Source organism: Hibiscus syriacus, unplaced genomic scaffold (genome assembly GCF_006381635.1).
Source record: "Hibiscus syriacus cultivar Baekdansim isolate YM2019G1 unplaced genomic scaffold, ASM638163v2 tig00112402_pilon, whole genome shotgun sequence".
In the NCBI taxonomy this organism is placed as follows: domain Eukaryota; kingdom Viridiplantae; phylum Streptophyta; class Magnoliopsida; order Malvales; family Malvaceae; genus Hibiscus; species Hibiscus syriacus.
Genome location: NW_024063323.1, coordinates 2,470,677 through 2,486,949, shown reverse-complemented (window position 1 = coordinate 2,486,949; position 16,273 = coordinate 2,470,677). Strand labels below are relative to the sequence as shown.

Genomic DNA, 16,273 nt, shown 5'->3' with positions numbered 1-16,273 from the left:
GGATTATTTTTTCACAGTTATTGATATTTTGTTTCACTTTTAATATTTAATGTTTTATATTACCCGATTTGAGTTTTACTATTATAATTATGTTTTTAAGAGGTTTATTTTTAAAGTGTGGAAAATTATTTGGGTAAATTTTTATTGTAATCCGCTAGATCTGGTCGTAACGTGTTGAACTATGTTTTGATATAACAATTTAAGACAAAATGTTTTTGGACTTGAATTGAATTTGCAAAATGTTTTTGGATTTGAATTGAATTTATTCAAAGTTTTCAAAAGGTTTCAAAAATAATTCAAAGTCCATTAAATTCGGATTTGAACAAAAATGCTAAAGGGTGTCAAAGTGCATCCATGCATCCATGCATCCCTGCAGTGCATCCATGCATCCCTGTAATGCATCCATGCATCTGCACTAATGCATCGATGCATCAGGCAATGCATCCATGCATCCAAACATCGAATGCAATTAGTGCATCGATGCATCCTTGCCATGCATCGATGCATCCTGCCATGCATCGATGCATCCTGCCATGCATCCATGCATCAAGGCTGCAACGGCTAGTTTATTTGAATTTAATGAAGGGGTATCGATGCACCTTGATCATGCATCGATGCATCATGTTATGGGCAGCCTTTTTGAGTAGAAAAATAATCCCCAAACGACTGTAAAACATCCCCAACGGATATATACAACATCAAACATATTCCAAGCTATAAATACAAGCTAAGGACACTTGAAGAAGCAAGAGAACAACTATCCAAGCAATCAATCATAAGAGAAGAAGTTTTTCATTATCTCTTGTAAATATTGTTCTTGTGAGCTAAATTCTTGTAAACACCTACGTTTGAGAGGTTTATTTGTTTACTTCTTTTATCCTTTTGTAAAGGGGAAATGTTCTAGCTTATCCCTTGTAAAAGCTAAGGAAAGGTTCTAGTTTAGTCCGGAAAAACTAGGGAGATTGTAAGGTTACTCTTTATCCTCAAAAAGAAAGAACAAATTAGTGAATTTGTTGGAAAATCCTTGGAGAGGAGCTAAGGTAGTGGACGTAGACTTTGATTGAGAAAGTCGAACCACTATAAATCGCTGTGCAATTCTCTATCTTTCAATCTCCTTACTCCCTAAACATAAAACCGTCCCGACCCCTCTTTGCAAACCGTTCCGGTTGTCGATTCGAGCTTCCGAAAATCCTAACATAATGCATAGGTTGGGTCTAGGGGGTTGCAAGATCTCCCAACTTATGTCGCACATCCCATCCTACTTTGTTATACCTCAAGCTGGTCACCAGGGTTGACGACGATGGAGTTTAATGGAGGTGTCACAAGGTTTGTTAAAACTCTTGCCGTTGATAATGTTTAGTTATGATTATTTCAATTATGCTCAACCATTCAGCTATGTTAAAATTCAACCATAAGGCATAGATTGATGATGATTGTTTTATTTGGTTAATATTTTGTTAATAGTTAATCCGTGTTACCTACCTTTATAGTGCTAATTTGGGTTATTTATGTTTGAATTTGTGTAACACTCCATTTTCCATGAAACAACAATAAAAGGCAAATTAAACATATTTTCCTATTTTTGGGAGAAGTCGGCGCCAATTCAGAATGAAATCTCGATCTAGGCGTAAGCTCTTATTAAATAATCCAAGTAGTAAGATCAAAGGAGGAAACCAAGACAAGCCACAATTCTTTAGGAATTAAATGTTGTAATTAAATTTAAACATATGAGATTTTATTATTTTATTATAAATTTAATTTGCAAAGAATTATTAGTTTACTATTATTTAGGATTTTTTATTTGGATTTTTAGTTTCTTAGAATAAAGAGTTTGATTACTCTTAAGAGTTAGTATTCTATTTTCATTATATTAACTCAAAGCTATAAATACCCTCTAGGGGTGAATCTTGAAAGATGTACAAGTTCATAATTCAGTATAGAACTGGTTATGGCATTTTCTTTTGTTTTAGGTTTCCAGTTTAATAAAAATATTTCTCTTATTCATCTTCTTTCTTTCCACATGCCAAGCATAATCTCTACCATGTTTGGCTAAATTTTTCTTTAGCTGACATCTAAACAAAGACTCGGTCCATTCTCGTGAGAATTGCAAAAGCGCTTCATATCTTCATATTTTTTTCTTGATCTTCGGCAGACAAGAAGAGGCAATCGACCCTTCTTTAAACATCTCAATATCTTCAATCTAAAGAGTGCATATTGGCTTGATCAACATTGTGATCTATAGTTCGAAAAGAGAGTCGACTTGTAGCAAATTTATTTCCCTAAGAACAAACTTAGCAGTGGTCCGCTAAGCAAAATCAAGATCGGGTTCGATTCTCATTGAGACACCATAATCATACCACGAGCTTTTCCAGTTCCAAACCATCGTTGGTGTTAATATCGATAGTCGATATTAATCCAAACAAAGGCTAAATTTCAAGGATTGGCTTTGGAAATTAGTTCACCAGAAAGAAGAGCAAGTTACAAGGGTTGGGCCGTGTAGACTGAAACCGGCAAGTATCTGAAGTTAAATATATTTCAGTGATCGAGATAGATTGAGGCGAAGCGAAGTCGGGGGATATCTCTCATCTTAATTATTTCTTTACAATTTACTCCTCTTATTTTTTATTTTATTTTATTTATTTAGTTTTCTTGATTATTTTAAAACCCCTTTCTTTTTAATTTTCTTGTTTTATGGATTTCTAGGTTAAAGATCAATTTAGATTGATATTAGAAATTTTTGAATCCCTATGGACCGACGACCCCTTCTTTCTTATTCTGCGTTTTTAGCATAATTATCCAAAAAATGATTAATTTGACAATTACGATGCTTGTTAATGGGTGTAGGGGTGGATGCACTAAGCTCTATGAGGACCAAGTGCATCTCCATTATTTAAGAAAAAAATGTGAAATTTAGTTTAATATGATAAGGTAAAACTTAAAAAAAATTGTATACCCATTATTTGAGACCCATTCTTAAATTTCTAGATCGTCCACTGGTTGGATGTTATACATGAAGTCTGGGACAACGGTTGCAAGAAGGAAGAGTAAGGCAGGAATGGTTTGTTTAAAGCCAAAACCAAACACATTTACTGTAACCAATTGGATGTATTTGTTTTTTTAACTGTAATTGTTGCTCCATTTTTTTTAATCACCATACTCGTGTTATTAATTTCTCCTTGTCATGTTCGTGCTTCTCGAGGATGATTTTTGAATCAACTCATGCAATTTCAATTTATCTTGGTAAACATTTTGGTAGTTTACCCTATGAAAAAACACAACTCAATTTTAGGAGATTTTCAATTGAAAATACAAAAAAATATCTAAAATAAATAGGAATTTGAAATTTTTAAGGATGACTACCCTCACCCACCCCTCTCTCGACCCATCCCTAGCCATGGGTGTTAACTTTTGAGAAATTATATTAAAAAATAGGGATGTAAAATTAAGTCGGCAACGTAAAATACATGAAAAAAACATATAAACTGTATGAGAATTTAAAATTTTAAAGGGTTTGACTATCCTGATCACCTATCGACCAACATAATCACGTACCATTTCAAGAAGTCTCTTTGACTACAACATGAAGCTTGGAACATCAACCTGCATCTCAACATGAAGCTTGGAATCATCAACCTTCATCCAAGAGATGCAAGAATCACATCCATAATCAGACCATCTATTTCCCAATCTATGAATCCCAACTTTCTTTCTGTATTTAAAATCACCATAGACAGCTTCAAAAAATCTGGATGATATGACTCACCTTTTTCTTGACAGGTTTTTCCCTACAGCGAAAGTGAGTAAATTAAGAAAAAAAAATCTTAGGAGTACAACAAATAAATGGAGAATTGTTATATGATTACTGGGAACGATTCAATAAACATTATGCTAGCTCTCAACAACATGACTGTCGGAGCAAACTGCAATACTTTTACGAAGGACTACTTCCCTTGTAGATGAAGATGATTGACACAGCTAGCAGAAGAGCACTCGTTAACATGACTCCATGCAACCAAAAATCTAATTTCAAGTGTGGCTTCTAAGTCTCAACAATTTGGCTCTGTGAGTGGACCCACTCGATGGGTTCACGAGATAAGTACAATTTCTTTGGAAAGTAAAATTCATAAATTGGCTAATATTGTTCAATCTCTTGTTGCAGGCGAAATAGGTACCGTTAGACTTTCCTTTCCTATGTTACAAGACGATAATGCCGTACAAGTTAATGCAACTGGAAATTTTCTAAGACATCCCTAGAGACAATATAATCCTAACGCAGATACATATAATCTGAATAGAAGGACCATCCAAATTTCAGCTATGTGCAAAATCGAGGCCTAATCAAGCCTATCAACTAAGGCCACCTCCAACTTAGACATATCAACCACCAAAATCATTATTGGAGTCCATCATTGAATGGTTGGCACTGTCTCAAGAATAATTTTAGAATAGAACTAAAGCTCACTTTCAAGAGCTCGAAAAACAAATAGTTCAATTGGCTCAGACCATGGGATGAATGGAAACACAGGGAAAACTAGCATCTCAAATTGAGGTGAATCCACATGAAAACTTTAGTTCCATCACCCTTCATAGTGGCACTATTATCGCACCAATCCCTAAGGAAGTTACCATAGAATCAAAGAAAGAAAAAGAAGAATCAAGATACTAGAAAGAAAAGGAAGAAGTTGACGTAAAATCCCATAGGGAAAAAAAAGATGACTCATAACTTCTTTCCATGGCATCTACCTATGCAATGCCACCTCCCTTTCCCTCAAGGTTATTAAAATGTGACAAACAATTCAAGGAAACTGAGATTCTTGATGTTTTGCAAATGTGGAGATTAATATACCGTTTCTTGAAATACTCCAAAAAGTATTGTGGTATGCCAGATTTTTAAAAGATCTTTGCACAAACAAAAAGAAACTTACCAATAATCAAAAGGTAAATTTAGGTAAATTGTCTCCGCTGTTTTTCAACGCAAGCTTCTAACAAAATTAAAGGATCAAGGTATGTTTGCTATACCTTGTAAAATTGGTAAGGTAGGAATTAAATGTGCTATATGTGATCTTGGTGCTTCTATAAATGTTATGTCACTTTCTATTTACAACTCACTTTCTGTTGTACCTTTGAAGGTAACTAGAGTAACCATTCAGATCACTGAAAGATCCGTCATCTATCCCGAATGACTTCTTGAAAATGTACTAGTTAAGGTAAATGAATTAATTTTTCGGCAGATTTCTATGTCATCGACATGGAAATTGACCGAACCAAACACCTCCTCTGAAATCCTTCTTGGCCGCCCATTCTTAAGCATGACTAACACTAAAATTGATGTTAGAAGTGGAACTCTCACCATGTAGTTTGACGCTGAAGTGGTGAAATTTTATGTTTATAATACAATGAAACATCCTGACTCTATGACTAAAGTTAGCTTTATAATTAAACATTATGTGAATGAACATGTTGATCATAATTTTTTTTTGATAAGTTTTACAGAAATTCAAAGGTTGAAATTGATATCGCTTCTAAGGTGGACTCGCAGTCATCAGGCGAAAAGCTAGATAAGAATTTAAATTTGATGTCTTCTCAATCTAAATTTTTTCCTTCTGTTTTGCAGGCATTAAAGTTGGAATTAACATCATTTTCGAAACATTTAAAGAATACATTTTTGGGTGAAGTAGATAATGTTTCTATTTCAGACAAACTTTCAAAGCTGAAAAATATCCAAAGGAAAGCATATGGGAATATCTACAAGGATAAAAAGAAAAAAAATATATGATTGTATAATTTATTATAAGGAATTTCTCAGTTGATGACTAGTGTCTATTTTGTGCAATATTTCATGGTTAAATGCTCCTTGTTTATTCATCTTTATTATTGATTTTGTCATTTTTATATGATTTCTATGCAGAGCAATGACTTATAAAAAATAGACCTAAAAGGCCTAAAAACTGTACTTTTTGTTCTGGAATCAAGGCTGGAACAATTGGCATGAAATTGAGCATGAAATGCTGATGTGGCAGTGGGTTAGCAACTTCTAGAATGTCCAATCAACAGTGTCTAGTCAGCACTTCTAGAAGATGGATGGGCTGGAGCATTTCAAACAATTTAAAATTCATGTTTTTAGTATTTATTTTTTTATTTTTAGGATTTAAGTTTAAACAATTATCTTTTATTTTCAGCCTATTTTTAGGTTTTTTAAAAGGCTTTAAATATTCCCTTAAGTTAAGCCTAATGGATTCATCCTTTTTTTAGTTTAATAAAAAATATTTTATTCTATTTTCGTTTTCTTTAATTTTCTTTCAAGTTGAGGGCTAAAGCGATGACTCAATTCCAACGTGAGAATTGAAAAACACTTGAATAACTTTGGAATATCTCTCTCAATCTCTGTGCTTTATTTTCAAAATCAAAATAGTTTTCAAAATCAAAAATTGACTTTGGTCAAGATGTTGTTGAGATTAAATGTGGGAGGAAGTATCAGCTTATTGAAAGCACATTCAACTTCTTGGGATCACACTTGGCAAAATTGTCTTGCTAAGAGGGAATTGAGATCGAAATTAGTAGTTATTGAAACAACAATCCGAGTTGGTCTTCACGAACTTAAACGGTTATTGATCTACGACAATTTATATTGATCAGATCAATTTCTAAGTTATAATCAAAGATTGCCTTGGATATTCGGTATACAAAAAAGAGACACAAGTATTTCCCTTGTAGACAAAGTAACCGACGTGAATCCCGAAGGGAAAATCTAATTCGATGATCCGAAGGAAATTGAGTCAAAGCGAAAGCCTAAGGTTGATTTTACCATATTGAATTTTCTTTTAAACTTTTTTTTAATTTCTTTTTAATCTTCTTCGAAATCTTTTTATTTTTATTTCTTCTATTTTATTTTTCTTAATCTATAAATCCTTACCATTACTCAAATTCTATTATATCCACTTCTTGGCTCAAAGATTAAACAAAGCATAAATAAATCTGGAAGTTTCCTTAATCTCTGTGGGATCGACCCTTACTTCTCTTTTACTACGTTAAATTTCCTTTATTTATTAATTGAGAAGAAGGAATTATTTTGACACAAAAAATGACGTGCGTTAGTTGGAAATTGCGTATGAAATGGAGGAAGTATCTCTCGCGGAACATATAGTCGGAACCAGATCGTCGAGCGAACGACGTTAAATAAAAGCACTCTAATGGGAGCCAACCCATTTTTACTATTTACTCTATTTTTTTATTTTTTTTATTTTTATTGTTTATTTTTCTTTATATATATAGTTATTTAAGGAATTTGTGAATTCGTCCGTCACTAAACACGAGGAGAATCTCTATTCCTTATCCTATGCTTTAATTTTACATATTAGGACAATATGTTTTAAGTGAGGGGGTAGAGAACTTAGAGAACACTTGCATCGAATTATCGCTCACATGTTTATATGGTTGAAATTGAGTTGCCTTGATTGATTTGTTGAAATATATTATTATTAATTTTGAATCTTGCTTTGTCTCATGATCGTTCTTTTATCATATTTAGGGTGCATGATCGTAAAAACAACATGATTAGTATTTTCCTTAAAAATTTTCACTTGATGTTCCATGAATATGTTAGCTGATATGTTTCTTGGCTCGATAAGCATTACCCCTTCTTTTGAGATTTGAGCCTAAACGAGTATACATTCTTATTCTTGCTTATTTGTTTGATTGAGTATGTCGGATTAATCTTGACATTCTAGAACTTGTGATTAAATGCATATCAAGACCACATGTTGAAACTTGATGCTTTAAGATGATTAAGACACTTAGGATTAACCCACTTCTCTACCCAAATTGCCTACCCATTTATTTACATCAACTAATGAACCAACTTTGAGCCTTTACCCTTTTCTTTGTTTTTACCACATTATAAAACCCGAAACTTTTCAATTTTATTTTAACCCTCTCTTGTTACCCTTGTCGAGACATTAGATAGATTTGTTCCATGGACGAAAAATCAAAAGAAGAAAGAGGAAGCATTCAAAAAGATGAAACAAAAAAAGATGAAAAATAGCTGAAAAACAGCAAGGAAAATTGAAACAAGAAAAATGAAGAAAAATGAAAGATCATATTGTTTGATTATACTTCTTCAAGTGTGTTTACTTTGTTGAATTCGTGGCTTGAACTTATATATTCTACATCCATTGTCTCAACATTTTAACCCAAATTTTCGGCCTTATCCCTACCCCAAACTAAGACCCTTTACAACTTTCTTAAAAGACCCTTTGATTAAATGCATCTTGTTCGGACAAGTGGTGGAGACTTGATTTTCTTACAAGCCTATTGTAATGTCTTCATTAATCCCAACTTTGAGTGATTTCTTTACCCTAAATACTTTGAGCAATATTGAGTGAACCCTTGTGAGGTATTGAGTCTTGTTACATTGAAATTGATGGATAATTGGGATATCTTGCATTTTACTTAAAATTCTTACTAGTTATGTCTATTTGCTTAATTGTTACCTTGTTTCCGATAATTGATGTGATCATTAGCTTGTTTGGTTTTTCCCTCGTACATTTTGAGATGAAAGATTAATAATTTGAGATTTTGATAATTTATTATGACATGCTTGAAGACAAGCATTTAATAAGTGAGGGAGAATTTGATGATTGTTTTATTTGGTTAATATTTTGTTATTAATTAATCCATGTTACCTTCTTTTATAGTGCTAATTTGGGTTATTTATGTTTTTGAATCTGTGCAACACTCTATTTTCCAAGAAACAACAATTAAAAGGCAAATTAAACATATTTTCCTATTTTTTGGGAGAAGACGATGTCAACTCAGAATCAAAGCTCGATCCAGGTGCAAACTCTAATTAAATAATCCAAGTAGCAAGATCAAAGGAGGAAAGCAAGGCAAACCACAATTCTTTAGGAATTAAAAGTTGTAATTAAATTTAAACAGTTGATATTTTATTATTTTATTAGGAATTTAGTTTGCATAGAATTATTAGTTTACTATTATTTAGGATTTTTTATTAGGATTTTTAGTTTGTTAGAATAAAGAGTTTGAATACTCGTAAGAGTTAGTATTTTATTTTCATTATATTAACTCAAAGTTATAAATACCCTCTAGGAGTGAAGCTTGAGAGATATACAAGTTCAGAATTCAATATAGAACTGATTATGGCCTTTTCTTTTGGTTTAGGTTTCTAGTTTAATAAAAATATTTCTCTTCTTCATGTTCTTTCTATCCACTGGCCAATCATGATCTCTGTCATGCTTGGCTAAATTTTTCTTTAGCTGACAGTTAATAAAAGACTCGATCCATTCTCGTGAGAATTTCAAAAGCGCTTCATATCTTCATATTTCTTTCTTGATTTTCGGCAGACAAGAAGAGGCAATCGACCGTTCTTCAAACATCTCGATATATTCAATCCAAAGAGTGCACATTGGCTTGATCGACGCTGTGATCTATAGTTCGGAAGGAGAATCCGGTAAGGGAAATCAAGACCGGGATCGATTCTTATTGAGACACCATAATCCGAGCACGAGCTTTTCCAGTTCCAAACCAACGTTGGTGTTAATATCGATACTCGATATTAATCCAAACAAGGGATAAATTTCAAGGATTGGCTATGGAAATTAGTTCACCATAAAGAAGAGCAAGTTACAAGGGTTGAGCCTTGTAGACTGTAACTGGCAAGTATCCGAAGTAAAATATATTTCAATGATTGAGACAGATTGAGGCAAAGTGAAGTTGGGGACTATCTCTCATCTTAACTATTTCTTTACAATTTACTCCTCTTATTTTTTTATTTAATTTATTTAGTTTACTTGATTATTTTAAAACACATTTCTTTTAAATTTTCTTGTTTTACGGATTTCTAGGTTAAACATCAATTTAGATTGATATTAGAAATATTTGAATCCATGTGGACCGACCCCTTCTTTCCTATTTTGCTTTTTTATCATAATTATCCAAGAAAAAAGATTCATTATTTGATAATTACGACACTTGTTAATGAATGTAAGGGCGGATGCACTAAGCCCTATGGGGCCAAGTGCATCTCCATTATTTAGGGGAAAAATGTGAAATTTAGTTTAATATGACACAGAAAAACATAAAAAGAAAATATGTATATCCATTATTTTTTTAAAAAAATATTATTAAAATTTTGGACCAAATTCTTAAATTTCTGGATCTTCCACTGGTTAGATGGGTATACATGAAGTCTGGGACAACGGTTGCAATAAGGAAGAACAAGGCAGGAATGGTTTGTTTAAAAGCCAGAACCAAGCACATTTACTGTAACCGACCGGATGTATTTGTTTTTTAACTGCAATTTCAATTTATCTTGGTAAGCATTTTGGTAGTTTACCCTATGAAAACCGCTTTTAGGGGATCACTCTAAAAACCAGTTATATCGATTTCGTGAGCAGTGGAAGGATCGTCTAACTGGCTTTGTGTTTCACTTAAAGCTGTGGAAGACTAATGAGATAAATTTTCATATTTTTGAATAGTTACATGAACTATATCATTATATTTGCATTTTTTTTTATGAAAAAAAGAAGTAAAGTCCCTTTTCTAAAAGAATTCTTTGATTTTAAGACCCTTTAAAATTCAATATAAGAATGAATAGGAACTGTTATTTTCTCCATAAAAATGGGGACTAATTACAATTAACAATTCCATTTAAGATTGAAGATGAGGTGGAATTATTCCAAATTTGAAATAAATCGTGAGCAAGAACATCCTCTCTGTTAAACAGAACGGATCGGTGGCCAGCGTCAGGGATGTTATTAACTTCAACTTGTGGGAATTTGTTCTTCATTTTATCCCCACCATCTGGTGGAACAGATCTGTCTCGAGTTCCCATAAAGACATGCACTTTTTTCCTTAATTTCATCAAAATCTCAAGGTTTTTGTCCATCTGTTTCACTCCCCTGTATAGCACATTGTGTGCTGTGTGCCACCCTGAATGATGGGTAATCTTTATCATGTCCAAAAACATGAAATTCACGTCCCTAACACAAAAAAAATATTTCTCATTAATATTTCTTGTTATATGTATAGAAAACAAGAAAGAAAAAAAGTTGATGAGATAATTTGAGAGATTTACCTTGCACCAGTGACTCGCTTAACAAGAGATTCCCAAGTGCGATGGTTTCTGCATAGAATGAAACATACGGATCGGCTCAAGTGTTCATACCATGTCATCACCGACGAGAGAAACGCCTCCGGCGGCCACAATCTCTTCGGTGTTAGACTGTTTATCACCGTGAACTCCACTCCATCCTTTGAAGGAAAGTATGGCTGAAACCATATTCAAAACAAATAATTTAGAATTTAAAAAATTTAGAAAAAAGGGTAAACTACACATCTAATATCCCAACTATCACTTTTGTTCCGTTTTGCTCACCCAACTATTTTTTGTTTCAAAATCATGCCTGACGTTATATTTTGGTTTCATTTTGATCACCCAGTTAAAAATTACTGATGAAACCGACGAGTTACCATAAGATAATCTCATGTCATCATTGATTTTTTTAAATGCCACATTAACAGTTTTGTTAATTTTTAACAGTAGGTGGTCCAAATGAAATCAAAACATAATGTTAAGTATGATATTGAAAAAAAATAGTTGGGTTACCAAAAAGAATGAAATTGTGTTTATACATACAGGGGCTACAAGGGTGATGGATTTTACGGATTTGGAGTGCTTTGCAGCTAAGGCCAATGCAATGATGGAACCCATTGAGTGAGCGATTAAATGGAAAGAATTTAATCCAAATTGGGACACCACAGATTTCTCAATCCATTCCACATGATCTCTTAATGTGTATAAATTGTCCCTTGGCTTTGGACTTCTTCCATGTCCCAACAGGTCAACTGCAAACATGTTGTAGTTATCTGCTTTTCCGGATTCAGACATCTTTGGAAAAAGAGTTTTTGTCCAAAACGATGAAGAACTCAGAATTCCATGTATGAATATCACGTTTTCACTTGAGTTAGTTTTTGTGTTTTCCTTTGAATCTTCTCCCATTGCTGTCACAAAAGTAATTGAAGTAAACAAAAAAATGTTAGTTTAAGACCTTTAAAATTATGGTTTCGTCCTTGCTTCATATATTAGAAGTGTTCGTGAGTTAGTCAAGGACGAGTGTATAATTTTATGTCCGAAACAGGGATGTATGCAAAATTTTATATCAGCGGACGGATTTATAAAATTTTAAGAGATGGAGAACTTATAAAATTTTAGGTGAAGAAAATAGATTTTCAATTGAAAGAACAAAGAAAAATATCTAAAATAAATAGGAATTTGAAAATTTTAAGGACGACTGCCTTCACCCACCCCTCTCTCGATCCATCCCTCGTCAGGGATGTTAACTTTTGAGAAATTATTTTAAAAAATAGGGGTGTAAAATTAAGTCGGCAACGTAAAATACATGAAAAAAATATATAAACTATATGATAATTTAAAATTTTAAAGGGTTTGACTATCCCGAGCACCTATCGACTAATTCACGTACCATTTGAAGAAGCCTCTTTGACGACAACATGAAGCTTGGGATCATCAACCTTCATCCAAGAGATGCAAGAATCACATCCACAATCGGACCATCTATTTCCCAATCTATGAATCCCAACTTTCTTTCTGTAGTTAAAATCACCATAGCCAGCTTCAAAACCTTTGTTTCTGTTCAACAATTTTTCCACAAACTCGATCAAATCAATCATTTCTTTAAGCTTCTTTTGCCTACCATGCAAAGTCTCCGAAATCCCATTTTCCTCATCGTCATTGATGGTCTCACTCTTGTTCTTGCTTCTGCAATAACATGGAGATGCCTCTCCTTCCAACAACAGATCAAGGTATCTGTAAACTACGCAGAAAACGGAATCTATAAAGTCCAGATATGAAAATACAAGGAAATTTGGAGCTGAGATTAGGTTTTTGGTGCATTTCCTCGTCCATTTTCTCAGGAAAAATGAGGTGGAAAGTGGAAGAGAAGTGGTGTTCATGTCTGCAACAACCATGGTTGATAAAAAAAAAAGCTAATTACGACGTTAAGGCTTAAAGACTATAGCTTGGGATAGGAAGGGTTTTTATACTCGAATATTTTAACTCCTGGATCTGTAAATTATTTTATTAAATTTCTGATTAAATCATATATTCATTTTTGAAATTAGAAAGGATGGACGAGAATGTGAACAAATAAAAAAACAGGGGGGATTTAAATGATACCTGCTACAACTAAAACTAGAAGTAAAATAAAGGTTTGCGTATTGGCATCAAAGATAAAAAATTAAAGAAGACTAGCATGTGAGCCATACATGATAAGAAATTAATTTGGCATCATATATTTCTTGCAATATTTCCTAGTTGACTCGAGTATTTTATAATGCACGTTGTATGAGAGAAATATTGAACATAATGAACACTAGAAATTAGGTAAATTTTAAAATTTCTAAATAATAATAATATACCAATTTCATTTATTCATTGTTTTGCATTTCGATTGCAACTTATATCAAAACAAGTGTTTGAGAAAAAGTAATTAGTGTCTAGTATATGCTTTAATAAATTCTTAACTTAATTTTATTCCTTCGTTTGAAATAAAGGTTTATTTTTTTTCAAAACTAAAACAAGAGTTTATTAACAGACACATACAATTAAATTGGAATATTATAGCCATTTTATTTTCCTTTTCATAAAGAGAAACGTGGAGATCTTTTGAAACTTCAAACAAAAATCAAATCTAAATAATCGTTGGCATATATCTATCTAATATATATATATATATATATATATATATATATATTTTTTTTTTTAAAAATGTACATGTTTTAACAATAACGTATAGGGATCTCTTGTCTAGAGGATCCAAAAAAAATACAGATCTTGTTACATCCACATGTTGGGATAGTGAATGTTGTGATACGTCTATCTTTGGTTAAAGAATTTAAAAATCCATTAACCTAATTTAATTTTTAAAGTCTTTATTTTAGTATTTATATTTAAATAACTCATTTTCAGAATTAAAAACATGTTTATGATAAATAACCATTTAACATAATAATACAATATCAAAATTTAAATTTTATATAGTTTTAATATCCATTGATTATCTGCACGAACCAAATGAGTTTAGTGATTAAAGAGATAGTTGTTACCCCTAGATGTCACACCCCAATTTAGGGGTTAAATCTTTCAAGGACTAAATTGAAATCTTTATTAAATTTTAAATCGAATTCATAAAGTGAAGAAAACTCAAGGACTCGAAGGATGATTTTATCTTTCTATTTTATGGTTGAGTTATAAACCCCTAATCTGGAAAGTCATTCATACTTTCCAAATTTATAAAGTTTTCTCTTTATCCACTTTTAAAATTTTCTCTCTCTTTAGGAGAGTTTCCACTGTCGTTTCACCGTCGATCAGACCTTCGTTTGCTAAACCGTCAGAACCATCGTGTTCTTTGAGCTGTGAGGAGTCGACCGATGTGTTTGGAATCTTGATCATCATCGACATGTGAGTGGGTGAGAAGAGTAAAGATTTGACCATTTGTGTTTTGGTATTTCCACCGTCCTCCATCGTAAAACAACACCTGCAAGTGACTCCCCTACCTTTAAAATTTAATTCTATAAATTTTGGTGGCAGTCTGACCACAATAAACCACCGCTCACGCAACCTCTTTCGTGTGGGCTTCGTCTTCCGTCTAGGGAGTTCTATGAATCGGATGGACTGGTCTGAGCTGAGTCGAGCCAAGCTGTTGAGCCGACTCACTGAGCTGAGCCGAACCGCCACATTGAGACGTCGACCGACAACTGACTTTTCTTGTGACCACCTATCCTGACATTTTTTGATGTTTTGAGTCCGTTCTTGCAATCTGTTTTTTCAATTTCAAACATGGTAAGCTATTTTTAGTGTTCTATTTTCTTATTCAATCCGATTTTCACATTTAAGCTCTGTTTCTGATGCAATTCTTTTTGCCATGTGTCTGAGACATTATAGGACATCAAATTCAAGTTCAAGAGTTATCGAGTAGTGTTAAAACAATGAATAATGTAGCACAAAAATCTCTGTAATACTTTACTACCCTATACATGCTTTATGGTATATGTTGGTAATTGGTCAGTGCATGAATAAATATAAGGTGGATAGGTGTTATGGTTGGTTATTCTGAACTTAATATGATTTCGATATAATGTTAATAAAATGATTAAGAATTGAATGACCCGTATAAGGAACTAGAGGACCAGTATAATTTTTAGTTGTGTAAAGCTAGCCTCTGAACCATAAATTCTGATTTTTTTCCTATTAAGAGTTTTTATACTGTAAATATTTGGATAAGATATGGCAAAAATACTCTTGAGGTTTAAAAAGGACGTGGATTTCTTCTAGTGGTGGAATTAATTTAAGAATTAAGATTTGATTCCATAGAAATACCGATTTATCTATTAAACATAAAAACTTTTTGAGTTTTGAGCAACTCCTGAAGATTATTTTATCGAAAGCACTCTTTATGATTAAATTTATTAAAATGAAAAAAATACATAGAAATTTAAAATAAATGAAATACTCTTGAGTTCTAAAATGACCTAAATACCCACATGACTTGAATTAAGTGAACTACTTTGGATAAGTTATGAAAATATTGATAAATCTTTAAATGTTGCAATGGCCTCAAGGATTATGTAGTACGACCTAGTTATGTCAGCTATTCCTAATACACATGCAATACAAAAATAAAGTAAAATAAATGATGTACGATTACACATGAATCTCCTTGGGATATGTGTAAGAAATTTAAGAAGACAAATTGTTTAATTTCAAGGTGTAGTTAGAATTAAGTAATCAACATCTGTGAAGTGTTTCTGTCGGAGTTATGGGTATTTACCACAATGATGACACCTATGCAGTTCAACTGGACTTGGGAGTCGATTAAGTTATTAGAAATCTCGAATACTGCAAATTTTTGTTTATTCTTATTAAGTTGTTTTGCCAAAATTTCTTCAAGAATTAAAGTGACTAAAATGTCCCTTTATGTCTGAATATCGGAACCTTTTTATGATATAACTAGAATCGTGAATAACAATAATGACATAGTTCTTGAATACTCTGTTGATGTATTTGAATCCTAAATTATCGATGTATCATCTCTCGAATGTCTGATTTGATACGTTAGCTATCGAGCCCTTTAATAGAGATCTCACTCATGAAATCAATTCGAAATCTATATTAAGTTCTGCCTCTCATTTTTTTATAACTCTCAAGTACTCCAGAGAAATAAATTGGGCCCTCTAG

The 16,273-nt window shown here is 32.6% G+C and overlaps 1 protein-coding gene across 1 annotated transcript; it reads right to left on the bottom strand.

Moving 5' to 3' along the window:
- Positions 1 to 3,573: 3,573 nt before the first annotated feature.
- LOC120179136 (probable lysophospholipase BODYGUARD 4) lies at positions 3,574 to 13,005 on the bottom strand. Its single transcript, XM_039184828.1, has 6 exons — positions 12,501 to 13,005; positions 11,654 to 12,018; positions 11,093 to 11,286; positions 10,651 to 10,997; positions 3,764 to 3,785; positions 3,574 to 3,709 (listed from the first exon to the last, which is right to left on the bottom strand). Exons 1-6 carry the CDS (start codon positions 13,003 to 13,005, stop codon positions 3,574 to 3,576), a joined length of 1,569 nt encoding a protein of 522 aa, XP_039040759.1.
- Positions 13,006 to 16,273: the final 3,268 nt, after the last annotated feature.